Source organism: Myodes glareolus, chromosome 9, assembly GCF_982192425.1.
Source record: "Myodes glareolus chromosome 9, mMyoGla1.1, whole genome shotgun sequence".
Taxonomy (NCBI): domain Eukaryota; kingdom Metazoa; phylum Chordata; class Mammalia; order Rodentia; family Cricetidae; genus Myodes; species Myodes glareolus.
In genome coordinates this window covers 3128070-3153701 of record NC_142034.1, presented here as the reverse complement: position 1 = coordinate 3153701, position 25632 = coordinate 3128070, and the positions used below count along the sequence as shown (strand labels likewise).

The 25632-nt window shown below is 53.6% G+C and overlaps 2 protein-coding genes across 5 annotated transcripts in view; both read left to right on the top strand.

Annotated features, from left to right (window-relative positions):
• The window catches only part of Ccdc40 (coiled-coil domain 40 molecular ruler complex subunit), a 46395-nt gene extending 40416 nt beyond the window's left edge, over positions 1-5979 (top strand). For both annotated transcript variants that reach the window (XM_048451813.3, XM_048451814.3), the window contains exons 18-20: positions 718-906; positions 3824-3982; positions 4977-5979. In XM_048451813.3, coding sequence (XP_048307770.2) covers positions 718-906; positions 3824-3982; positions 4977-5225 — 597 coding nt within the window. In that variant the 3' untranslated portion in view covers positions 5226-5979. The remainder of the gene's footprint in view (positions 1-717; positions 907-3823; positions 3983-4976) is intronic.
• A 1896-nt stretch (positions 5980-7875) lies between these two features.
• On the top strand, positions 7876-25325 carry Gaa (alpha glucosidase). Of its 3 annotated transcripts, none has more exons than XM_048451819.3 (20): positions 7876-7954; positions 10050-10628; positions 11916-12061; positions 13157-13322; positions 13396-13492; positions 13837-13956; positions 14047-14165; positions 14250-14381; positions 16717-16827; positions 17455-17568; positions 17646-17730; positions 18202-18319; positions 18791-18924; positions 20210-20361; positions 20867-21015; positions 21819-21960; positions 22366-22533; positions 22772-22936; positions 23133-23285; positions 23564-25325. In XM_048451819.3, the coding sequence occupies exons 2-20, from the start codon at positions 10056-10058 to the stop codon at positions 23621-23623; spliced, it is 2904 nt and encodes a 967-aa protein (XP_048307776.3). In that variant the 5' UTR covers positions 7876-7954; positions 10050-10055; the 3' UTR covers positions 23624-25325. The 3 variants fall into 3 exon arrangements, with proteins under 3 accessions (XP_048307776.3, XP_048307777.3, XP_048307773.3); XM_048451820.3 differs by having other exon boundaries at positions 7927-8041; XM_048451816.3 differs by lacking the exon at positions 7876-7954 and adding an exon at positions 7957-8088.
• Positions 25326-25632: the final 307 nt, after the last annotated feature.

Sequence of the window (25632 nt, the reverse complement as noted above, 5' to 3'; positions counted from 1 at the left end):
CAGAGGGCATCCTCAGGAACGTTAGTCACTTCCTTTGAGGCAGGGTCTCTCGGGGGCCAGGAGCTCACCCATTAGATGGCACTGACTGACCAGCAGGCCCCAGGGCTGCTCCTGTCACCGCCTCTCCAGCACCGGGATCGAAAGTGTGTAGAACCACACCTGACCTTTCTCTGTGAGTTCTGAGGACCAAACCTGGCTCTTCATACTTCTGTTGCGAACGCTTCACTGACTGAGCCATTTCCTGAGCCCTGCCCCCCTTCCTTTTAAATCATATTCATCCACGCTAACATTCATGTAATAGAATGCACTTATCTAAACGAGCTACGAATGTTCCCTGGGTCTAAGAAGCCCTCATGCACTCGCGTGGTCCATGCTCACACGCCACAGCCCGCAACCTCTGTCACAGCCAAACCGTTAACATAGTGACGACACCGCTAACCAAACCCCCATCTCTAGACAGACCTACCCGCCCTCTCGCCACAGCTGGCAGAGAACCTGGTGTGATCCTCTTCTTCCTCTCCTCCTGCCTTCCCTTTGTACCAATTACAAGAATAGTACCTCTCCCATCAGTGCATGCTGTCTCCCCGCCTCCTTGTGGCCCTCTCTGTATCCCTGACACTTCACTGGCCAGTGTCAAAGGCTTCAAGCCGGGGAGGGCAGGCTGGCCCCTCTCACTTAAGCCGAGCCCTGCCCAGCCCCTCCGTCTTGTGTCCCCAGGTCAAGCACGGGCAGCTGCTGAAACAGCAGGAGAAGATGATCCAGGACATGGAGCTGGCTGTGAGCCGCAGAGAGGCCATTGTAGTCCAGGCTGAAGGGAAGAGTAAAATAGACAAGAAGACCATCACCAGAACAGACTTCCATTTTCAGCAGAATGAGCTGCGAAAGAAAATTAGGGACACACACAAGGTATGACCCGCGCTTCCTATGCTTCTGTGACCCAGTGATATTCCAGAGCCGTGTCCATGCCCAGGCTGCATGTCCTTGTCGGAGGCAGGACACAGGCATATGCTGGGGTCCACCTTTCCTCACTGCACACAGTCAGCACGCATCTCCATCCATCCCCACAGGCTGGCCCGAGGCGTCTGCTCCCACCTTGCCTGCTCTGGCTCTTCCGCTCAACTCTGAGGGACATAGGAGAGCCAGCAGACATAGATCACAGTCCACAGAGCCCCCTTGTTCCCATCTTCCCTCTCCCCATTCCTGGGGGTTGAGGTCACCGCTGTGGTGTCACATCTGTGACGACAGCAAAGACAGAACTCTGGACCGGAACAGTCCCTCCCACACTGGTGGCACACACTGCCGCATCTTCTGGGCTGTAGCCTCTGTCTAGGAAGGGGGACATGTGTCCTACGTGCCAAGTCCTGCTTGGTGAAGAGTGGCAGCTGTCAGAGTGACTGCCCTCGGCCTTGTCAGTGGAAGTCTGTCCGCACTGGGCGCCACCCAGCACTGCGGGAGGCCACTTCCTGCTAACAGAAGCAGTCTCCTGAGATCTTGGAGGAGCCATGACAAAAACTCAATTACTCAAGAATAGGTGGGAAGATGGGCTGATGCAAAGGCAGCAGCTCCCTCCTCCCCACGAGAGGACTAGGCACTCTGCTCAAGTCCACCCCGCCGTCCTCCCTAAGAGAGGACTAGACACCCCGCTCAAGTCCACCCCCTGGAAGCCACCAGCCCAGAGCCCTGGGGTGAAGTTCCCGTCTGTCTCACAGCCCACACTAACAGGCTTTGTGGCCTTGGGCATATATGGGACCTTTTCAAAGCTGCTGGGAAAAATAGGAGCAGTACCCACCTCCTGGGGAGTCAGATGGTTGTCTAACAGCAACCATAACCATGTATGGTGTGGTGACCTTAAGGGCATCTGTCTGCTTCAGTTTACTGACCTGTGGAGTCCACGTCGTAGAATTATCCAGAGAACTAACAGAGTCCCCATAGGAGCAGAATATGTGACACACACCTGTGAGCCCACCACTCAGACTGAGACAGGAGAATTGCCTCAAGTTCAAAGCTAGCTGAAGCTATATATAAGACCCTGTCTCAAAACCACAGACATTTAAAGTCTCTATAAGGTACATCCTGTGTAGGAAATGATCAGTTAGACAGAACCATTCCTGTGGCTGGGACTGGAAGCCTTCCTGCTGCACACCTGACCTCTCCACCTGCCCTGGACGCCTTCTCTGCCCCCACCTCTGCCCCACCGCCCCAACCAGGCATGCGTCAGCCCTGCCACACACGCCATGGCCTCCACCATCTGGCCACAAATGGGGGGGGGGCATTTCCTCCTCCCAGAGTCCTGTGTTCCCAGGACTCAAACAAGGATTACTGTTTCTTTCTCACCATTACACAGGCCATGAGTCAGCCGCCAAACACTGCCAGTACCTTCGTTGTCATGGTAACATTGCATTCCCCCCCCCCCCCATGGCCATTTCATCCCTGAAAGCCTGCTGCGAACACTTCCTGAAACAACATGTCCCAGTGGGGCTCTGCAGAGGAGCCCCCACTCCACTGTCAGCACCGCAGTCCGACCATCCTTCCTTACACTTCCCACACAGCCTCGTCCTATCCTGGCTCAAGGCTGTAGTGCTGATCCTGGTGCCCACCTCCCTCGGCTCCTTCAGGGCACAGCCGGCTGACTTCCCCGTGTCTTCCATGAAGCCACAGCCTCCCTAATTGGCATTGTGGACCTCCGGGCCCTGGTGTCTCATAGGCTACAACCCCTCACCCCTTACATTCTATAAGGTCTGTGGCTATTGGATTCCTCTTTGGAATTGTAGTTTGTATGAGACGTCCCTGTGGAGGCCTAAAAATATGAGCCTATTTCCACCTTGTCTAAAGGTCGGAGAGTTAGAATTTACTTCTTTTCCTTCACGGTTATTGTCTGTTTCTACCTCAAACAAAGGTCCCACCTAGATTTAGAAATCAGAGAGTTCTGCTCTCTCAAGGTTATTGTCAACGGGTGTGGCTAATAGCCAGACCTTGTGTTTCAGGTGTAGAGAAGTAGATCTGTTTCTACCTCAAACAAAAATCTAAGGACCCAACTAGGTTCCTACTCCCTTAGGGAGATAACAATGGATTCCACCCCAGGCGTGATTTGCCTACAGACTGTTTTGGTGTAGGGTGTGAGCATTACTTGTCTGGTTCTAGCAACCGGTGTTTAACTAAGAATGTAGCCCATGACCTTCAGCTGGTCTGTTCATTTCCTTGTACCATGTTAATGCAGTTTTTTTTTTTATCTTACTCCTACCTGTTGTGGTCGGGGTATTTTAAGCAACTGGAAATTAAACGCGGGTGATTTCAGTGTTCACTGGAACTCCCTCCCGGTACTATCCTATGCTTCTGTCTTATTATTTTCACTTCAGTCTTAGTCCTCCTTACTAACCTTTCTAATCCCCAGATCCCGACCCTGGCAAGTGGTATTTTTGTCGAAGCTGGTCACTGACATGTCCCCATAGAATACTCGGTCCCCAGCTGGTGGCACCGTTTGGGCATGTTGAGGAGGCATGGCCTTGCTAAAGGAAGTGTCCCTGGTGGCGGGCTCTGAGAGGTTAACGACTCACACCATTTCTAGTTCACTCTCTCTGCTTCGTGTTTGTGGTCTGAAGATGTGAGCCCTCAGCTTTCTGCGCCAGCCACCACGGGCTCTGATCCCTCCGGATCTGTCAGCCCAGACGAATCCTTCCTTCTCAGGGATAGAAACGTGACTGATACAGGAATGCCCCCCCCCCAGAATAATTATTCCGAGGCACGTGGTTGGTCTTTAGCCGGATGCCTCCGTCTGCTAAGTGACGGGGAGGCAGGAATCTGCTGGGTCTTGCTTCTTCCCTAGGCCACAGAGGGATGCATCAAGACCATCTCAGAACTGGAAGAATCTCAAAAGCTCCTCAGCAGCTCCCTTCAGGAGAAGCAGCAGTCCCTGGCGGATATGCAGGGTGACATAGATGTTCTGGAAGATGAGATCAACAAGCTCACCGCTCTGAAACGGCAGGTAAATCTTGGGAGCTCTCTGGGCCTGAACCCCAAGAGAAGCCTGTGTCCCCGTGACGATCTCCCCGGGGACCGGCTACATCTTGAGCTGGCAGTGACACAACTGCTCACGTTTACATCCCTTGTGACTTGGTCACACCACACATTTTGATCTCTACCCGTTATTGGCTGGACACCATTTTGGATGCCTGGGCAAATGACTAGAAACAAAATCTCTGGCTGTATTGAAGGTTAAATTCTTGCTACACGAAGATGGAAGATGTCAGGGCCTCCGAGTAAAATCAAGGGGTTGAGTTTTTGAGAGAAGCAATCCAAGAAGGCTATGTAAGAAACATGTTTGAGTCTACAGAGCTAGTTCCATGACAGCTAGGGCTGTTACACGGGAAAACCCTGTCTCAAAAAAGAAAGAAAGGGAGGGAAAGAGGGAGGGAGGGAGGGAGGAAAGAAAGAGAAAAAAGACACATGTTTGAGTCAAGATTTCAAGGAGGTGGGAGAAGAAGAGGAAGCTGTTCAGGTAGGCAGGGTAGCCTGGTCAAGAGGGGCCTGCCCAGACTGTACCAAGTCTTGGAAGGAGCAAGTCCTGACCCCGGGGGACAGTGTAAAGCGCTAGGGCTGAGGGTCCCCTGGAACCAAGGGGATTCCCCCTCCAGGCCCCGGTGGCAGTGTGGAGCAGGGCGTCAAGGGTAGACGCGAGAGGCACAGCAAACCTGAATCCCAGTAGGATTTCCAGCTGGGCCGGCTGTGCTGAGTCTAACGGAACCGCAGGGTGTCAGGAGTGTATCTAGTACTGGTCCTGGCACAGAGCAGTCGGAACACCTCCCCCATGGACGAGCATGGCTCCCGTCTGGGATGCAAGACCCTTCCCCTTGAGTCCGGAGACGACTGGGTTCTCCTCTCAAGAACACCTCTCCTCTTTGCCATTCCCTCCAGTCTGGGTGGAGAACAGGAGTCCTCCTGACTTGTGGGGACTGATGCGGGGTCTCTTTCCCACCCAGAACCTTTTGGAGATCGTGGTCCTGCAGACGCGGGCCAAGTACCTGCAGGCTGTAGTGGACGGGAAGTACGTGTTACTGCACCGCAACAGCAAGAGCCTGCTGCTGGAGCGCAAGCGTCTAAACATCCGGCTGGTCCAGCTCAACGCCGTCCTCTCCCAAGTGCAGGAAGACTACCCCCAGTACCAGGAGGTGCTGAGAAAGGTTCAACAGAAGATCGCCAGCAAGCTGGAGCCCCCAGAGCTCTCCTAGACAGCACTTGGCCCACACTCGCCAAGGCTGCCCTAATGGAGACCCAAGGAATCTCCCCCGTCCCCGTTCCGAAAAGCCACATGTCCCCTAGAATGACACTCTACTTGGGTAACACGGACAAGCCAGACCTGTATTCAATCACAGCCACTGTCCTGTTCATACCTGATCTGCTTGGGTGAACGCGCCTGCCGGCAGAGGCATTACCTGGGCATAAAAATCCACTCTCTCCTGTTGGGCTTACCCATCCAGGTAAGTCCATTCTGTTGGCAGTTCCGTGGCCTGCATCTGATACCTATCACACTGTCCTGGGACAGGCCCTCGGCCTTGTGCAGCAAGTAAGGGAGAGAGGACCAGACTGCCTTGGCCCTCAAGTGACTGCCCCAGCCCATCTGACGCCCACAAGCTACCCTCATTCTGGTTTCCCAACTCCACCCCACAGAAAGCTCCGCCTTCTCCTGCCCCCACCCCCTATGAAGCATTAAAAGAGATGGAAACCCAAAGATCAAAGCTAAGGACCCCAGGATTCCAAGGAGGGCAAATGTCTACCTTAGAGAGGTGGTAACCACGTCAGTAAAGGCACCTACCTGGCGCCCATCCACCCACCTCTGACTGTCCTCTTCATCCCTACCTCTCCTCCTCTGGATTTCTGAGCACCAACTGCCTTTTTGCTTCTGTAGCTATGAAATAGAAAATGTACTGTGGAATAATTTCAGTTTTAAACTTTACAACAGAAAAATAAAATTTATGAAAGCTATTTCTGGCTCAAAGGAGTAAGACAAGTTCATCCTAACAATGAAATACAAAAACAGCCAAAAGGCCAGGAGACCCCCCCCAGCCACGCCCACCCCACCCGCCCTGCCTGGGACACACCCACTGCCTGTCTGGCCCTCTCCTTCAGTACCTGCTGTGTATTTGTTCTGCTTAGCAAGTGAAGTCGGCTGTGTGTCCATCACAGCTTGATATGGAGTTTGATCTCTGATAGGAAGCCTGGCAGCCCCAAGAGACTAGGCTCAGCTGCCTGTCACCAGTGCCAATTAAAGAGACAGCAGTGAAAGGCAGAGAAAGGTGTAGTGATACTGGTTTTTTGAGACAGGGTTTCTCTGTCGCTTTGGAGCCTGTCCTGGAACTAGCTCTTGTAGACCAGGCTGGCCTTGAATTCATAAAGATCTGCCTGCCTCTGCCTCCCAAGTTCTGGGATTGAAAACTCACACCACTACCGCCCAGCTTCATTTATATTTTAATAAATAAAGCTTGACTGAAGTTCAAGGAGTAAAACAGCCACACTGGCCAGCCTTACAGACTAGGCCGCAGTAACACACACCTTTAATCCCAGCAGCCACATTAGCTTGCCATAAAAACCAGGCAGTAATGATGCAGGCCTTTAATCTCAGAACTAGAGAGGAATATAAAACGGGAGGAGACAGCTCTCACACAATCTCATTCTGAGGATTTCTGGAGGCAGGTTCACCATTTTGGACTGAGGTCAAGGTAAGAGCCAGTGACTGGCTGCTTTTCCTTTCTGACCTTCAGGTTGAACCCCAATTTCTCAGAGTTTTTATTACTCACGCTTCAAAGGGGGAGTTATTAAATGTGGCCACAGTGGGAAGTGGCACAAATAGTGGACCACCATCCATGCCAGGCCCACCTTGAGGGTCTCCATGTGAGGTTTAATAGGGCAGAAGTCTGGATGGCTAAGCAGTCTTGGCCACGGTGAGGTTCCGTCCATCACTGGCCATCTCTTGGCACTAATCATCCCTGCTCTGCACGCTGACAAGCTTCCAGAACTGTGTGCAGTATCTTCTAAGACATTTCCCCCGCCGCAGTATGGGACTGGGGGGTTGGTTTTAATTTCTTGGGGTCCATTGTTCCAAAAGTTTGACAACCAGAGGGCTCAAGTGCCCCTGTAGTATCTTCTCAAGAGTAGTTATAGCACCACAGGAAGTCAGGCCCCTGAACACAGTGGGCCAGTGCTCTACCCCAGCTACATCCTGCCTGCCGACTTTGGGGTTTTTCGTTTTGTTTTCATTGTTGTTTGGTTTTTCGAGACAGGGTTTCACGAGACAGAGTTTCTCTGTAGCTTTGGAACCTGTCCTGAAACTCACTCTGTAGACTAGACTGGCCTCAAACACACAGAGATCCACCCACCTGTCTCTGCCTCCCGAGTGCTGGGATTAAAGGCGTGTGCCACCATTGCTTGGCCAACTTTGGTTTTTGAAACAGGGTCTCACCAGGTGTCCTATGTTTGACTCAAATTAGCAATCTTCCTGTCTCTGCCTCCCGAGTGCTGGGATCACATGCTCACACCACCACCCTGTGCTTATGTCTCAATTTATGGCCATCAGTGTCAAAAGGCTGACGTCATTTTATGCTTTCACCAGTGTAGGTTTTTTTTTTTTTGTGTGTGTGATCACGTGTTTTTGACTCGTTTCCCTACGGAGCAAGATGACGGAACTCACAATCTGGATTGGTTTCATCTCCCGCTGAAGCTTTCGAGGTGTTGAATGGGTGGCCTTGGGTTGGACCTGCTTTGTGTCAGCTTCTTCCCCGTCACGCCCGGCAATGCCTGCGCGCTCTGCCGCCCGCAGCCACTAGGGGGCGCAGCGAGAACGCCCATGCCGGAGGCCGAGTCACGTGGTCCATGCGGTCTAGCCCCGCCCTCAGACCACGTGACCCGCGCTGTCTCGCTGGGTTTGGGGGTCTGCGGCCAGGAGGGCGTTTGCGCTGCGCAGGTGAGCTGGAAGCGCTGACGAAGGCTGTCTCAGGCCCGAGGGCCTCCGGAGGAGCGGCCTCCTTCAGGGCGGCGGGGCCGACTATCAGTGAGTTTGTTCCTGCTTGGGAGAATCGAGCAGAGAAACCGAGAGAGGTGGGACACCCCGACCCCCGACTCAGGCAGGCGCAGGCAGGGACCTGAGTAACACCACAGGCTTCGGCAAAAAATTCCGGATTCTACTGGGTGCCCTCAGTGCTGGGCGGGCCAAGCTCTGTGTGTATGTTTCGCAGGGGGAAACTGAGGCACAGAGAGAACGCGCACGGTGGCACAGAGAGAATGCGCACGGTGTCTCGAAAGCTTGGGTTTGGACTCGCCTGTGCCTGGTTGCGCTGCGCATCCAGCAGCTTTCTAGAAAGCAAGCTTGGGTCTCCAGATAGTAGTGGCGTCTGATCTTTAGTTCCTTCCCTGTTTTTTTTTTCCCCTCTAAATTGTGGAGCTGAGAGAACTGTCTGGTTTCTGTTTCTGAGACTTTGTTTCGATATACGTATTTATCTGTTGCGCACCGGGGCCTCCTTGGAAGGTCCTGGAAGCTGCAGATTCCCACGCTGCCCAAGGGGAGTCTGAGCACGTCATTGTCCTTGGATGCTGAATCATGATCAGTGTCACACGTGTCCAAAGGGCCAGGTGGAGCTGCTACGCAGCAGCAAAGATAAAATGGGTCTCTGGCTCATGCCTGGACACCTGTGGTTAACTGTCTTTCTATTGCTAGCACGGAGGCTGGGGTCCCTAGTAGTTTATGGCTGCTAGGCAACCGAAAGACAAGGTGTGATTGGAGGGTTGGAAACTGCAGCCCACCCAAGCATCCTGACTCCCCCGAGAGGCTAGCGATCACTCACCATGGCTACTGATTCATCAGTCCTGCCTGCATAATGGAAGGCCCACGGAACTCAGTAGAGCTGGGTGTGAAATCCAGTGCCAGAAAGCACAGCACGTGGGAGGTGGTGACAGGAATCCCTGGCTTCATAGCAAGTTTAAGGCAAGCCTGGGCTTCTGGAAACCCTAACTCAAAGTGACAGCCAAGTGGGTAGCTTCAGGGAGCATCCCAGAACCCCAGATGCTCCACACATTGCAGGGGCACGCCCACCTGTTCCCAGCCCATATCTGGCTGTTCTTGAGTTATAGCGCATATATATATATATATATATATATATATATATATATATATATATATATATATATATATGTATATGTATATATATATCACTTTTCTGAGTTCCTTGAGGTGTGAGTTCCAGTGCCAGAGTCCTTGACACTACCAGACTGATAGCCAGCCCCTCAGAAGTACTGGTGGCAACCTGGGGTTTGTAGCCGGCATCTAAGTGTGGTAGAGCCCCAGCCTGGAGAAGTCTGCCCTGACGACAAATAGATCAGACTGAATGGGTTGGAGTTCACCCCTCATCCCACCCACCCACACCCCTGCAGGTTACTAGGGAGCTGGAGAGTTACTAGCAGGAGAAAGTCACAGGTATTATGGGTAAAACTTTAACTGTCAGCCTAAAGAGCCCCAATTGCTGGTCAGAATATTCACAGCTGGCCCATCTGCAACCAGGCCATTGTCTCTTGAGTATGTCTGGTGACCCAGAGAGCCTCTAGTACTCCCCCCACCCCCGTGCCGAGTCCCACCCTGTCCCCACCACATCCTGAAATGAGTCCCATTTCTGGAAGGCCCCCACACCTCTGTGGCCAGTTATAGCCAGAGAACCCTGTGACCTGAGCTTTTCACCCCACTTCTTTTCATTCTCTCCATGGGGTTTGACTTGATGGCTCCCCAGCCTTTCTGCTCACACAGAAGACCTCCGAATAAAGTCCTGGTTCCCTTTCACATCGGTCTGTCCAGGGCTGTGGGGCCATGTGGGGGCAGTGTCTGCAGCAACCCCTCTACCTCTGAGGAGTCTGATCTCCTCTACCTGGCTTCTGCCTTCCTCACCGTTGCTGTGGAGGGAGATACTCTGGCTGCCTGCTCCCCCTTGCACTGTGTGTGGGTGCTGCTGTGTGAATGCACCCAGGACCCCATGACCCCCGCCTGCATTGACACTAGATCTTCCTCTCCTCAGGCCTCCATGGCTGTGTATGCTGCTCCGGGCCAACAGGCTTTCACCATGAAGATGAGGAAGCCTCTCTGCTCCCACTCTGTGATTGGGGTCTGCGCCCTCATCTCCTTTATTTCCGCGATCATTCTGGGTCATCTCATGCTCCGTGACTTAATGTTGTTTCCCCAAGACTTTCCTGAGTCCTCTTCAGGACTGGAAGAGACTTTTAGGCCTCACCATTGGAAGGGTTACAGGCCAGGGCCCCAGCACATCCAGGAACACCATGTGCAGCCTGCAGCAGTGCCCACGAAGTGCGACGTGCCCCCCAACAGCCGCTTTGACTGCGCTCCAGACAAGGGCATCTCCCAGGAGGAGTGTGAGGCCCGTGGCTGCTGCTATGTCCCAGCCGGGCAAGTGCTGATGGGACAGCCCTGGTGTTTCTTCCCTCCCAGTTACCCAAGCTACCGGCTAGAGAATTTGAATTCCACAGAGACGGGGTACACAGCCACCCTGACCCGTTCCAGCCCGACCTTCTTCCCAAAGGATGTGCTGAGCTTACAGCTGGATGTGCTGATGGAGACTGAGAGCCGCCTCCACTTCATGGTGGGTGTGGGCACAGTAGACCCTGGGTCACCAGGAGAGCCTGTGACAGGACAGCCCGTGCAGAAAGATGGGCCAGGCAGAGCAGAGGATAGGTGTGCGGGCGGGTGACGCATTTTCCCAGGGATATGTGTGGTAGGGCTGTGTGTGGACCCCTATGGGATGTTCCAGGTAGTGACGTCAGGACTGGCCACTTGCAGACAGCAGGAATTTTCATTTGCCCCATTCCCTGTCATCCCCTGGCAGTGCCCACATCACATTGAGTCTATGGAGGATGATTCTGTGTTTTTAGTATAACGCTGTCCTGCGTGATGCTGGGGACATCCTTAGGCTAAAAACGGTGGGAGCTGGGGATATGGGTAAAGTGCTTGCTGGACAAGCGTGAGGAGCTCGGATCCTGGCACCTGTGTAGGTCAGGCATGGGGCTGGAGAGATGGCTCAGTGGTTAAGAGAATTGCCTGCTCTTCCTAAGGTCCTGAGTTCAATTCCTAGCAACCACATGGTGACTCACAACCACCTGTAATGAGGTCTGGTGCCCTCTTCTGGCCTGCAGACATACACACAGACAGACTATTGTATACATAATAAATATTTTTTTTATTTAAAGAAGAAGGTTAGGCATGGCAACATACACGTGTAGCTCCAGCACTGGAGTAGCAGACAAGCAGATCCTGGAGAGCTCTGGCCGCCAGCCTAGCCAGGTTGGAGAGTGAGAAGACAAACACCTTACCTCTACTTCGGACTTTCACAGTTGCACACACACAAATAAATATAAAAAAATTAAAAGCTATTTGTGGGGCCTGGTGCATAGCTCATTGGTAGCGTATGGCCTTGGTATGCTCAAAAAAAGATTTTTTTAAAAGTTGCTATGCTTGTAATTGCAGCATTTAGGAGGCTGTAACAAGAGGATCTCAGTGAGTTAAATGTCGGCCTCGACTTCATAGTGTAGGCAGGCTGGCCTGGCCTACAGTGAGAACTAGCCTCAAAATGTAATAAATTAACTAAAAGCAAGGGGGAAAAAGAGCAAACACAAAACTGTTCACTGTCTCTGTGATGTTCAGGTTTAGTCAATGCTCTGCTTTTGGCAGCCTCAGGGAGGCCTCCTTCCCTCCAGTTTAGTAGCTGAGGGAACTAAGGCCCATGGCGGCACAGTGTGCAGTTACCCTGGGAGGGACCTGAACAAACCGACTGTTCGAAACCTTGTCTCCTGGAGGTGTGGAGGGGCTGCGGTGAGGGAAGGGGCCCCTGGCTCTTGAAGGGCTCTGGGCACCTCTCTCTCTTCTCTCCTAGATCAAAGACCCCGCTAATAAGCGCTACGAAGTGCCCATGGAGACCCCGCATGTCCTGAGCCAGGCACCGTCCCCCCTCTATACTGTGGAATTCTCAGAGGATCCCTTCGGAGTGATTGTCCGCAGGAAGCTGAATGGCCGGGTGCTGTAAGTTGGGTGCCTGGAACTTTGACCCTACCCTGGGGTTGACAGGGACATGGTGGCCCCTCGGAGGTCAGAACGTCCAAAGTTAGCAAACCTGTCCACCTCATCCCTGGCTCTGCTGTCAACCTGACTCTGCCTTTAGCTGGTCTGTTTCCCATTGCTGTGATAGGCACTAGGGGAGAAAGCAAGGTGGGGAAGAAAGGGTTTGTTTCCTCTTAGAGCTCCCAGGTCACACTCAGGTAATCAGGGCAGGAACCTAAGTAGGAACCTGGAGGCAGAAACTCAAGCAGAGGCCGCCCAACCCTGGACCACCATCCCCAGGGGGTGGTACCACCCACAGTGTGCTGGGCTCTCCCCATCCATCAATCAAGAAAATGCGGCCGCCACAGGATTGTTTGCAGGCCAATCTGACGGAAGGATTTCCTCAATCGAGAGTGCCTCTTCCCAGATGACCCTAACTTGTATCAAGTTGACAAAACCCAGCCCTCCTCCCTCCTCCCTGTGTGCGGACCACCAGGCATGCATCCAGGTCTCGGCTTGGTGTTTCTACACTGGGTCTGAGAGGTTTTCTCCATGGCTTCCCAGTGAGGCCTCAGGCCTCCAGGAGATACAAGGGGTGTGGAGATGACGTCATTGCTGTGACAGCAGTGTTTGTTTGGCACCTGTGCTATCCGAGATGACCCACCACAGGATGGTCCACCCAGTGGTACTAGGGAAAGACCCAATCCAGTTCACAGTGGTACCCCCTGCAGGTGGCGCACCTCGTGGCCTTACTTTTATTTATCAAATACACATCTCTTCCTGTGAGCTTTGTTATTAACTCACTCTCTAGGGTTCATGTCTCCCTGACAGGACCTCATGTTTGTACTACTGTGTCCTCTGACCTAGGGGAACATGGACCCCTCTGAGCATGCCTGCGCTGGCTTTCCCACTGTTTGCAGGTGTTCTGGTCTTTAGATAGCCATTGTCCCAGGGTTGGCCTGAAGCAGAACTGGTGAGGTCGCTCTGTCCCTCTCCAACCCTTCCCTCGGATGGATCCACCATCCTGGATTTGTGTGGCCTGGGGTCCATCCAAGGGAGCCTAATGTCTCCCCACAGGCTGAACACTACCGTGGCCCCCCTGTTCTTCGCCGACCAGTTCCTGCAGCTGTCCACGTCACTGCCCTCCCAGCACGTCACGGGCCTCGCTGAGCACCTCAGCCCGCTCATGCTCAGCACTGAATGGACGCGGGTCACCCTCTGGAACCGGGACCTGGCACCCTCGGTAGGAGATGAGCAGAGGAGGGAAGGTGGAGGCTAGGGTCCTGGGTGCGAGGTGCTGTCTCTTGTCATTCCAGCCAGGTGCCAACCTCTATGGGTCACACCCATTCTACCTGGCGCTGGAGGACGGTGGCTTGGCTCATGGTGTCTTCCTGCTGAACAGCAATGCCATGGGTGAGTCACCAGACTGTAGTTCCTAGGTCATCCTTCAGCAGGAGAGCTTGAGGCTCTGCCTGCCCCGGAGTCTGCTTGTCTCAAGGGCCCTTATGTGGAGACAGTCCAGTGGGCAGAGTCCTCACCCTGCTCACTCCCCACCCCTACCTAAGGAGATCTGGGGGATTCCCCAGGCTCATCCACTCCACGTCCTTCAGGCCTTACTAAATTGGGCTCAGAACAGCTGCCCCAGTCCCGCCCTGTGGGCATCTCCCAGCCTTCATATCGGAAGAGCCACACTCTGTAGGTGCAGGTTGGCCTGTCTGTGGGGGACTCGTTCCTGAACCTAAGTCACTTTCTTCCAGATGTGGTCCTGCAGCCCAGCCCGGCCCTAACCTGGAGGTCAACAGGTGGGATCTTGGATGTGTACGTGTTCCTAGGCCCAGAGCCCAAGAGCGTTGTGCAGCAGTACCTGGATGTCGTGGGTAGGGCCTGCTCTCGGTCCACTGATCTCAGACCCCCTAGGCCCTGACCCTTGCCCCCAGTCCTTGCTCACTTGCGGTCCTGGCCTGCAGGATACCCCTTCATGCCACCATACTGGGGCCTGGGTTTCCACCTGTGCCGCTGGGGCTACTCCTCCACTGCCATCATCCGCGAGGTGGTGGAGAACATGACCAGAACACACTTCCCCCTGGTGAGTGGAAGTCAGGGCAGGGCAGCCCCAGCTTCTGTACTGCTGGGCCCCGATCTCAGCTTCAGCTCCTGTCCCGTGCCGCAGGATGTGCAGTGGAACGACCTGGACTACATGGACGCCCGCAGGGACTTCACCTTCAACCAGGATGGCTTTGCAGACTTCCCAGACATGGTGCGCGAGCTCCACCAGGGTGGCCGGCGGTACATGATGATCGTGGTAAGCAGATCTGAACTTAGCCATTGTGGTATTTGTGTGGCTTCTTCCTTCTAGTCAGTGCTTGCCTAGGACATTCTCTGAGTCTTTGATGTTGAAGAAATGTCTAGAGGGTTGCAGGCTTAGTGTCTTCTGACCAGGTTTCTGGAAGCACCTGTATGCCCCGGGAAAGATGGCTCAGCAGTTAAGAGCACACTGTTCTTGAAGAAGACAGTTCTTCTGGTACCATATCAGTCAGCTCATAACTCCCTGTAGTTTCAGCTCCAGGGAACCAACAGTTTCTTCTAGACACACACACACATACAGTCTTAGTTAGGGTTTACTATTGCTGTGAAGAGTCACCATGACCATGGCAACTCTTATAAAGAAAACATTTGTGACTGGAAAGATAGCTCAGTGGTTAAGAGCACTGCCTGATCATCCAAAGGTCCTGAGTTCAATTCCCAGCAACCATATGATGGCTCACAACCATCAGTAATGAGATCTGGTGCCCTCTTCTGGCCTGCAGGCATACATGCAGGCAGAACATTGTATACATAATAAATAAATAAATCTTTAAAAAGAAGAAAGAAAACATTTAACTGAGGGTCACTTGCTTACAGTTTCAGAGGTTCAGTCTGCCATGGCAGGGAGCATGGCGGCATGCAGGTGGGCATGCTACTGGAGAAATAACCAAGTGTCCTACATGTTGCAGGCAACAGGAATTCAACTGACCCACTGGGCCATATCCTGAGTATATGAAACCTCAAAGCCCACCCCCACAGTGACACACTTCCTCCAACAAAGCTACACCCCATGACAGTGCCACTCCCTATGAGATTACGGGATCATGGGGGCCAGTTACAGTCAAACTACCACATGCACAACTAAAAATAGTAAGTTAGATTGTGGCGTACACCTTTAATCCCAGCACTCGGGAGGCAGAGGCAGGTCAGCCTGGTCTACAGAGTGAGTTCCAGGACAGTCAAGGCTACACAAAGAAACCATGTCTTAAAGAACAAAACAAAACAGCCCCAGGAAGCAAAAATAAAAATAAAAGACGCAAGCAGTAATCATTTGTCTTGAGCAGGAGGATCAGGAATCCAGCTCACACCTCTAGTCAGCTCTTCAGACTAGCCAACTGTGTGCCGTTTTCACGTACCATTGCGAACTTGGGGGCGGGTGGGGCAGCCTCCAGTCAGCACCAGGATATGCAAAAAAAAAAAAAAAATCTACAAATGTAGCAAGTGATTCGGAAAAATTCTTACCTGTCTGAGGGTTAGACTTTCTATCTGAGGGGAAAAATAAGCAAACACATGCACTGTCTGATGGTGACTTACAAATGCTCTCTGAAAATCTCTCTGGCTTCTCTACATAGCTGCCCCTACCCAGCGCCTGAATAGCTCTGCACAGCCCATCTCTAACAATGCTTCCTTCCTCCCACCCCCTTCTCCACAGCTCTCCATAGCCTCTCCTGGAGATCCTTACGCAGCTTCTCCTCACAGCCAAACTATGGACAGTTATAAGTTACATTATCAGGGCCCAACCCATTCTCATAACACAATATTTCTCAGACTAGGGAGGTCACATTGACTGACCAGTGAGTAATGCTTGGCTATGCACATAGCCTAAACAGGGTTCCCAGACAGAAAATAACCTTGAGCCTGTGACATAAACTGAGGCTGGGACTATGTGCAAAGTGTCAATTACTAAGAATGTTATATCTGCTAAAGTTGCTTCCCCCTCTGAACTTGAATCAGCAATAAACACCTGGGGAAAATGACCTCATGTATTTGTCTCTAGGGGCAACTAGATATTTCATCTCCAAGGGCAACCCGTTTGACTTGAATTTGTCCTGAAGTCTAAAATTAGCTGTCTTGGTGACTGAGAATACTATTACTTTCTTATGTCAGTCTGAGTAGTGAGAATTTTCCTAGTATTCTATTCATCAGAATTATACTGATTAAGGGGAAATCATCTTCCTGACCAGCCACAGCTATATGTGTACCCAGTAGATGGAATATTTTCACAAGATAAACACACCGCAGAGGGAAAAAAACAACCAAGGCGTTTCTTAGGAAAGAAGAAATGAAGTGGCATGTGAGAGAATTTTCAGACAGGAGCAGCTGGTCATTTACAGGCAGTGACCCCATGATCTTACCAGGTGGGGCTCCCCACTAGAGAGTCATTCTTTAGGTGGGTGAGTCGACCCACTGAACACGAATTGTCACCTGTTCTATCCTCCCACGGCAGGTCTCAGCAGTGCCATTTCCACAAACCCTCCTGTCTCTGCCTCACCGGTTCCTCTTCATCCGGTGGCTCATACTGATCCCCTCTCACTGCCGGCTTCTTTCCCCAGGACCCTGCCATCAGCAGTTCAGGCCCTCCTGGGAGTTACAGGCCCTATGACGAGGGTCTTCGGAGGGGCGTGTTCATCACCAATGAGACTGGGCAGCCACTGATTGGGAAGGTAGTGTGGAAGAAGGGGGTGGGGACTGCGGGCAGGAGACAGAACAGCTGTCCAGGGAAAGGGTCAGATTCAGAAGCCACCATGTCGAGTGGGACAGAGGCAAGTGGGGGTCCTCACTTGGGGTGACCAGAACTTCTGACAAATACCTGGGATTTCCAGAGTATGAGGGGGATCTCAGGCATGAGCAACTGGGCCCAACTCAAGTTTAGCGACCGTTCATGAGGCCTTGGGGGTCTCCCTTGTCCTTCTTGTCCGTGGGGGCCTTCTGGGAGTTCTGAGTCCCAACCTCCCCATCCTAAGATGTCCCTAGCTGTGGAAAGGGCAGGCTTGGGTTGTGTCCAATGAGGGGGCTCCAATGGGGTTGTCTCAACTTTTTCCCAATGCCCTGGGTCCATGCTTCCTCTGCCCCATGACTTTGTGTGTAGGGACGGCACTTGTTGTCCCAAGGCTGAAGCCCTCCAAGGCTCTAGGCATTGTGGGAGAGGCTTGTTTGTTGCTGGGCTTGTGGTTTGCTGATGTGTCAGCATTGGCTAAGCATGAAGCTGCTGCTCTGCCCAAGGCTGAGGCCTGACAGCGCCGTGGTGCAGGGTCTGCATGGGACCGGTTCTCCCCTCTTGGACTCTTCAGGTCTGGCCTGGATCCACAGCCTTCCCCGATTTCACCAACCCTGAGACCCTTGACTGGTGGAAGGACATGGTCTCTGAGTTCCATGCCCAGGTGCCCTTTGATGGAATGTGGATTGTAAGTATACCCCTGCCCCTGGGTACACCCCTGGTCTCTGGGGACCAACCCAGTTCTACCTCTTAGGTCTCTTACAGGACATGAATGAACCATCCAACTTCATTAGAGGCTCTCAGCAGGGCTGCCCTGACAATGAACTGGAGAACCCACCCTATGTGCCTGGTGAGCCCCACTTGTCTGTCTGGAGGGAGTAGGGACGGTACTAGAGTTAGTGGCTTTGACCAGGGAGTGCCCCTTTGAGGTGTAAGGATGCACAATTCTCGGTTTTGGCAAACAGCAGGCAGAGCATCCATCAGGACAAAGAGGAGAGAAACCCGAAGCATGAGGTCTTTTGGAGAGTGACATAGCCAGGGCCTTAGGGGAAGGGGTTTGTGCTCAGATGGGCAGATGCTGGGGATGAAGCAAGAGGAGGTCAATATGGAGGCGATAGGTTTGCAGAGGGTCATCTTTGGCACCACCCGCTCTGGTTTAGAATTGCAGAGGTGACTTGCCTCAAGCATCATGGGGCAAGTGGGCTCTGTCCTGGGCTGACCCCGAGGAGGTGCCCATCTGAGCAGAGGACTTGGGCAAAAGAGAGCACGTGGAGCCCTGGAAACTGGTAAACCAGTCTAAACTAGTCCTCCTCTTGCCTAGGGGTGGTTGGCGGGACCTTGCAGGCAGCTACGATCTGTGCCTCCAGCCGCCAGTTCCTCTCCACACACTACAACCTCCACAACCTGTACGGCTTGACTGAAGCCATCGCCTCCAACAGGTGAGCCTCTGCCCTGTACAGCCAACCAGCCTGCCCAGCACGCACAGCGGGGGCCGAGAGGGGAGCTGACCCCCATCGGGGTCGTAGACGGAAGGGAAAGAGGCACCCAGACCACCCACAGGCCTGCAATGACTGCATACTCTGTCCAACTGGTCACTACTCTCCACACCAGCTTGGAGCAAGCCTCTCTCCACAGGACATCCTAGGTGTTACCTGGGTAGGGAATGGCATCTAAGGGACCGCGTGAGTCCAACAAGGCTCAGAGTGGTGGCTCACCTCTAGAAGACATCAGAGTCACTGGGATGGGGTTGACTGCCTAGCATACTTTGGTGGTAGCCTCTCTTTTCCATTCATTCTGTCCTTCTCCTTAACGGTAGTTCCTTCTAGCCCTGGTCCCCTTGCCCCTGACCCCTGGAGCCCTGGCTGTGTATCACCCAGGTGAGCCCAGCTCTCTACTCCCACCCCACTCAGGGCCCTAGTGAAGACCCGGGGGACACGACCCTTCGTGATCTCCCGTTCAACCTTCGCTGGCCATGGCCGATATGCTGGCCACTGGACAGGGGATGTGTGGAGCACCTGGGAGCATCTTTCCAACTCTGTGCCAGGTGAGTCCAAGCTGCCTGGAGGGCACTGGGTTCTGGGCTAAGCCCCACAGAGTATATTGAGATGGCTTGGGGACCAGTTGCTATCTCATGTGGGACGTGAAGCCTGCGGGTCCTTACTCAGTTGTGCAAACATGCTTCCCTGTGTCAGCGGCTCACCCATGGCACCTTGTCAGTGTCCCCGTGTCCAGTTCTCCCTGACCAGTGCTTGTCCTTTTTCACAGTTGTTCCCTGGTGACCCCATCCTGAGATACAGAGCCACCTACCTGCTCTGCTCGCTAAAAGGAATTTAATTTTTGTTCCAAGAACTTTGATACCTTTGGCCCATGTTAGGTCAGAGAAGGCAGGAACCCTGGAGAACAGAGTAGGGAAGGAGGGGAGCCATGGTACCACATGGGCAGCTAGAGCCTTGACTTAGAGTCTAGAACCTTCTGACTTCTGTGTAAGATGTTCACAGACCTACGAAGGATCCCAGCTGGCTGAGCTCTCAGAGGTGAGCTGGCCACCTCTGCCCTGTGGGTTGAAGCTCAGTCTGGGCAGGCCTGACAAGCCAGGAGCCAAACTTCTAACTGCCTTGTGGAGCTGGGGTCTGGATTTGCTCCCTTCTCTTTTGGGCTCATTTCTTTGAGCCGACAAGTACTGAGCCGAGTCCTAGATGCTTGCAGGGTCACGTTTGGCTCCACGAAGTCTCCGGGGCCCCAGGCTGCCCATCAGCTCCCTGGATCTAAGGAAGCCAGTGCAGCAGAGGGGGACTGGGGTTGGCACTGGGCTGAACAACGTGTGTTCATCCAGCCCTTAGCAGTCAGGGGAACAGGCCCTGAGTTGTCTGTTAGTGTCCCGAGGCCGCCATCCCTGAGGACAGCATTGGGGTCTTAATGTAACAGGAATCCATCCTCTGACAGTGCCCCCTTGCACAGAGGTGTAACTCGGTGCCCCTGCACAGCCTTGGGGACCTTTCCTTCTGCTCGTGGTCTCCTGGGCATCTCCTTGCAGGGCTATCTCCCCATGTGACCTTCTCTTCACATGACATTTTCCTCTTATGAGGCCATCAGCTGTTAGGCTAGGACCACACCAGCCGCTTCACCTTAGCTCATGTTTCCAAATAAGGTCACAGCGTGCCTCTCAGCACCCTGGGCTCTGGTCTACTCTGCTGGTTCCTGGTATTGGGAAGCAGCTGCTGACCCCAGGCGGAAAGCACAGAGGCCAATGGGTTCTTGGTGGATGGTGAGGCCTGACTGTCCAGCTGCTGTCTTGGTAACCTGGTGCCACCCTGCCTCTGTCCTCTCAGAAATCCTGCAGTTTAACCTGCTAGGCGTGCCCCTAGTGGGGGCGGACATCTGCGGCTTCCTGGGAAACACATCAGAGGAGCTCTGTGTGCGCTGGACCCAGCTGGGGGCCTTCTACCCCTTCATGCGGAACCACAATGACCTCAGTAGCATGGTAGGAGGGGGCGATGGGGGTTCCTACCCACCAAGACCCTGTCCTGCCTAATCCCACCCCTACGGGAGGAGCCCAGTCCATGCTGTCCTGTCCACGCAGGATGGCCAAGGAGCTGTAGATTCTTGGGGTGAACATTCTGTTGAGCCCTGGCCTAGGAGCCCAGTGAACCTCCTGGTCTACTGCGCTTTAGTTGCTGTGATAGACACCACGAACAAAAGCACCTTGGGGAAGAAAGGGTTTCTCTTTCAGTCTTACATTCCGACCTGAAGGGCAGTCAGGGCAGGAACTGAAGGCTTTTAATACAACCCAGGGACGCCTACCCAGGTAGACTGGGGCCTCCCACATCAGTCGTTAAGTAAGGAAACGGCCCCCGCCACTTGCCTGCAGGCCAGTATGGTGGAGGCATTTTCTCAGTTGAGGTTCCCTCTTCCCAGATGATGCCAGCTTGTGTTGAGTTGATGGACAGCTAACCAGCACACCTCCTTTGCCCTCTCTGCCCACATAGGCTCAGGAGCCATACAGGTTCAGCGAGACCGCACAGCAGGCCATGAGGAAGGCCTTCACCTTGCGCTATGCGCTTCTGCCCTTCCTGTACACTCTGTTCCATGGAGCCCACGTCAGAGGGGACACAGTGGCCCGGCCCCTCTTCCTGGAGTGAGTCACCTGGGTCAGGGAATGACAGTTCACATGTGTCCCTGGGGGGCTGATGCCAGGGAACCTCCTCCTGCTCTGGGCTGTGTTCCCACAAAACAGACTGCAGCTGAGTGTGCCCAGAGTGCTCCTGTACCCTCAAGGCCTCCTAGATCCCAGCGGGGCCAGGATATCTGGAGTACGGACCAGGCTTGCTGGCTGACAAAATTATGATGAAATTGTCATGGTGATCCATTTTGGAGGTGGCTTCAGGGAGGAGGACAAGTCAGAGATGCCCCATCTGTGTCCCCAGACCAGACTCTGCTCACATAGGCATTACTTGTGACCTCTCCAGTGGGCAGAGAGCAGAAGGTTCTTGGGTAGAAAGGCAAGTAGCTTGCTCTAGAGGAGTCAGCCTCTTCCCTACCGCACACAGATAACGTTCCAGATGGACTAGGTGGCTAAATACAAGTGGTTAGGCTGGGGAATGGTTCAACTGGGAAAGTGCTTGTTTTACAAACACGAGGATTCGGGTTTCATCCCCAGTGTTCATGTTAAAAAGCTGAGTGGTACACCCCTTTAATCCCAGCATTCAGGAGAGGACAGCCAGGGATACACAGAGAAACCCTGTCTTGTAAAACCAAAAGTAAATGAAAGGAAGGAAGAAAAAAAGAAAAAGAATTGTTCTGGACTCTGGCCCAGACCCAACTCCTCTGGCTCCTGAAGTTTCAAAGTTTCTCAGGGACTGGGTTTCCGACTGTCCCTGCAGCTGAGCAGCTGGTGCCAGAGCCCAGGCTGCAGGCCCTCATGCCTGTCTCTCTGTGAAGGTTCCCTGAGGACCCCAGCACCTGGTCTGTGGACCGCCAGCTCTTGTGGGGGTCAGCTCTGCTCATCACACCTGTGCTTGAGCCCGGGAAAACTGAAGTGACTGGCTACTTCCCTGAGGGCGTGTGGTACAACCTGCAGATGGTGAGTCTGCGGTCCCTTATCCACAGAAGTGATAGGTCGTCACAGGGTGGCCATGCCTTCCTGGCCTGTCAGTGACATAGTAAAGGGAAGGTTACCTGCTCTGGAGTCCCAGCTCCATGCTGGTCCATCCCTGGGTGCCGTGTATTAGCTTTTTGCTGTAACCCCCACCTCTAGATAAGGAAGTGCAGGCCGAAGTGGGTAGCTTCCAGGGCCCCACAGCATTGAAGTTGAGCTAAGCCAGGCATTCCCTGCTCAGTCCTACACTGAGGTCACAACCAGTTTGTCTCAACGGGGACCTTTGGACCACCACACATAGCCTTAGGGGACAGGAGAACATGGATCCAAGAACCAGTGTGGTAGCTTGGGTGCTGCCCCGGACCCTTCTGATGTGACCCCTTCTTCCAGGTGCCAGTGGAGTTTCTCGGCAGCCTCCCATCTCCTCCACCATCTCCTCCATCACCTCCATCATCCCCCAGATCTGCTGTCCACAGCAAGGGGCAGTGGTTGACGCTCGAAGCCCCACTGGATACCATCAATGTGCACCTGAGGGCAGGATACATCCTACCGCTGCAGGTACCCAGATCCAGCAGCCCCAGGGCCTTGGGCAGGACTGGGATGGACTTTTACTTCAGGAGGGAGGCAGGGAGCAGGCACAGTATAAAGCCCTGGCAGTCATGGAGGCATGGACAGGACTTGGCCAGGGTAGTCGCCTGACATCCTGGGTTACCCAACACCTGGCCAAAGTAGTCATCATAGATGTCCTGGAAGTCTCCAGGGTCAAAGGTGTGACATGTGCTCACCCTCTTCCCAGGGTCCCAGCCTCACAACCACGGAATCCCGGAAGCAGCCCATGGCCCTGGTCGTGGCTTTAACAGCAAGCGGCGAGGCTCGTGGGGAGCTGTACTGGGATGATGGGGAGAGCCTTGGGGTTCTTGAGCGAGGGGCCTACGCACTGATCACCTTCTTGGCCAAGAACGTGAGTAATGGCTGACATGGGGGTGGGCTGTCGTGATCTGGTGGAGGGAGGGTCTGGGCCAGAGAACCCAGTGGCCACCATCCCTGGGTCAGCATGTCCCTCATGTCAGCACACAGGAGGCTGGCCTGTGAGTTCCTGTTCTGGTGGTGGGCTCACTCTCACAGTCTGACACATTTTTTTCTCTCCACATTACCAGAATACCATTGTGAATGAGTTAGTACACATGACTAAGGAGGGGACTGACCTACAGCTGAAGGAGGTGGCCATCTTGGGAGTGACCACAGCCCCTACACAAGTCCTTTCCAATGGTGTCCCTGTCTCTAATTTCACCTACAGCCCTGACAGCAAGGTAAAAGGGCAGGCTGGAGGCTGGGATTCCTGTGCCCTGGTGGGCATGGGAGAACGGGTGCTAAGGACCCCAGGGACTCATGTGGTCCAGCTATCCTGAGACACACTTTCATAAGACCCCTCGCCATCTCTGCCTTGGAGTGCAGAGATGATGGAGGCTGGGCTGCCAAACAGAACCTTGTTCCCAATGGAATCAGGTGCTAATTCTGAGGCGGTGGAGAGGAGGGCATGGCTGTGGGTGGGAACCACTTGGAGCTCAACCTCTTTTCTGTCTTCCAGACCCTGGCTATCCCTGTCTCGCTGCTCATGGGAGAACAGTTTCAGATTAATTGGTCCTAGGAGACCACACCTGTGTTTACTGAGGACCTGAGTCCTGTGTGTTTTTCCCACTGTGTTGCTGCTGCTGCTGCCCGTGAGGTACCGTGTTAGGAAAGAAGTGAGGCTTGCTAACCTGTCCGCCCCAGCAGTCCATCCCTGGCAATAGACAATGTGAAGCACAGCATGGGGACGGTTTACCTGTGCCAACATCAGGCCATACGGCCACTGCACTGGGACCCTACAGAGAGACAGAGTTAGTGATGTCATTGGGCTCACAGAGCTTGAGAAACTTACTGTGAAGTGCACTTATTTAAATAAAAAGGGACATTTGGAACCAGCCCTCACATCACCTCATGTCTTCATGTGACCCTCATGTCACCACATTCCCAACCACCCTCCATCCCATTACCTCAGGTTTGCCCATCCTAGCACTCCGCCTGAGTTAGCAAGGCTGGAGCTGGTCAGCGAGGTGGCGGTGGAGACAGGGCTTCCCTGAGGGGCCTGAGATCTTAGCCCAGGCACAGATCTGTCCCCAGAAATTCAGGCCCAGGCTCCCTAGCAAGCCTGGAGCAAAGGAAAAGGTTTATGTCTGTCATGAACCTATATGTGACACTTGTGCCAAACTTGTCACCAGGGTTGATGGGCTAAGGGTCAGCAGCCCAGCCTCTTTTATGATCTCCAGAAAACCAAGAACCAAAAGTGTGGGGACTCTGGAGTCCCTTCTAGCTGGGTCACTGCCAACTGGGAGCCTCTAGGCACCTGGCTCCCAGGGGGGGACGGGGTGAAAGGGTAGTAATTGCCACAGATTCCGCCCCATCCCTCCTCCCTGCCTTGGGGTTCTAGAAAGCCTTTCTGCCTATGGAGGGGCTGACAGGCGAAGGCAGGCTCCCCGAGTGTCCAGAGAAAGCACTAAGGGAGCAAAGGGAACCAGTGCCTCCCACCAGGCAGCTCCTGCAACCCCTGGATCCCTGCCAGCCCTCACCCAAGTGCTGGGCTACTCAGCCTGTCCTGAGTCCTGGATGAGGAACTTTTCTGGGAGGGATAGAGTAGAGGTGACGAGTGGGGCTAGTCCCATTGGCTGAGACCTGAGGTTTGCTCACAGTGGCCCACACTGTATAATCACAGCGATACATGGGCAGTGCTTGGCTAAGGTAGCTTCAGCAATCCATCTAAGGTAGAGATGTACAAAGCCTGGGCCTATGCCACCTGGCCCTTCCAATGGGGAAGGCAGCCAGGGGCCTCTGCACGGTCCTCCTTTCCCCTCCCAGCTGCCGTATGAGTTCATGTCAGTGGCTCCTTTCCTTAGCTACAGAGGGACAGCTTGAGATGAGCGATAAATCTTAACCTGTCAGAGAAGCGGTCAAAAGATGGAGTTTACATCTCCTAGAACGTTGTATGAGTTCGTCTGTCATTCAGCATCTGACTCATCCGTGTGGTGTGGCCTGTCCTTGACTGTTGTGTGGTTTCCTATGCCTCATTCCAACATTACTTCCTAGAGGGAAGCTCATTAAGGTTCCAGAAATTCCTGAAACACAAGGTTCACAGGGCCTCCCCAAAAGCTGTGTAGCAGTAACAGCTACCAGATAGGAAACCATCCAAGCTGCTGAGCTGGCTTCCAGTCTGTAGTCCGGGGATACCACTCTCTGCATGCTGGGTGGCTTCTCTGTAATGTGGCGGCCTTCTGTCAGTAACCCCAATAAACTTGCTGCTGCGCTGAGCTAGACTTGGTGGGGCTGTCTATCACCTTGTGGGGGCGGGGTCTGGGGACATACTGAGCTGTGCACAACTATTCCAGTCCACGTGGTGAACAAACCCAGAGGGTGATATGGGAGGAATGCAGTTTTTTGCTGTGGTGGTCCCTGTCCCAGCAGCAGGGAGGGGCTTGTCGGCAGATCCGACAGAGAGCAGTTCCCTTTAGCCCTCCATCAATCACTAGAAAGGGAGGAAGGGAACGACACAAGCCTAGCCAGCATCAGCCCCATCAACCCCGCACCAACCCAACCGGCCACCAGGTGACAGCCAGATCACCC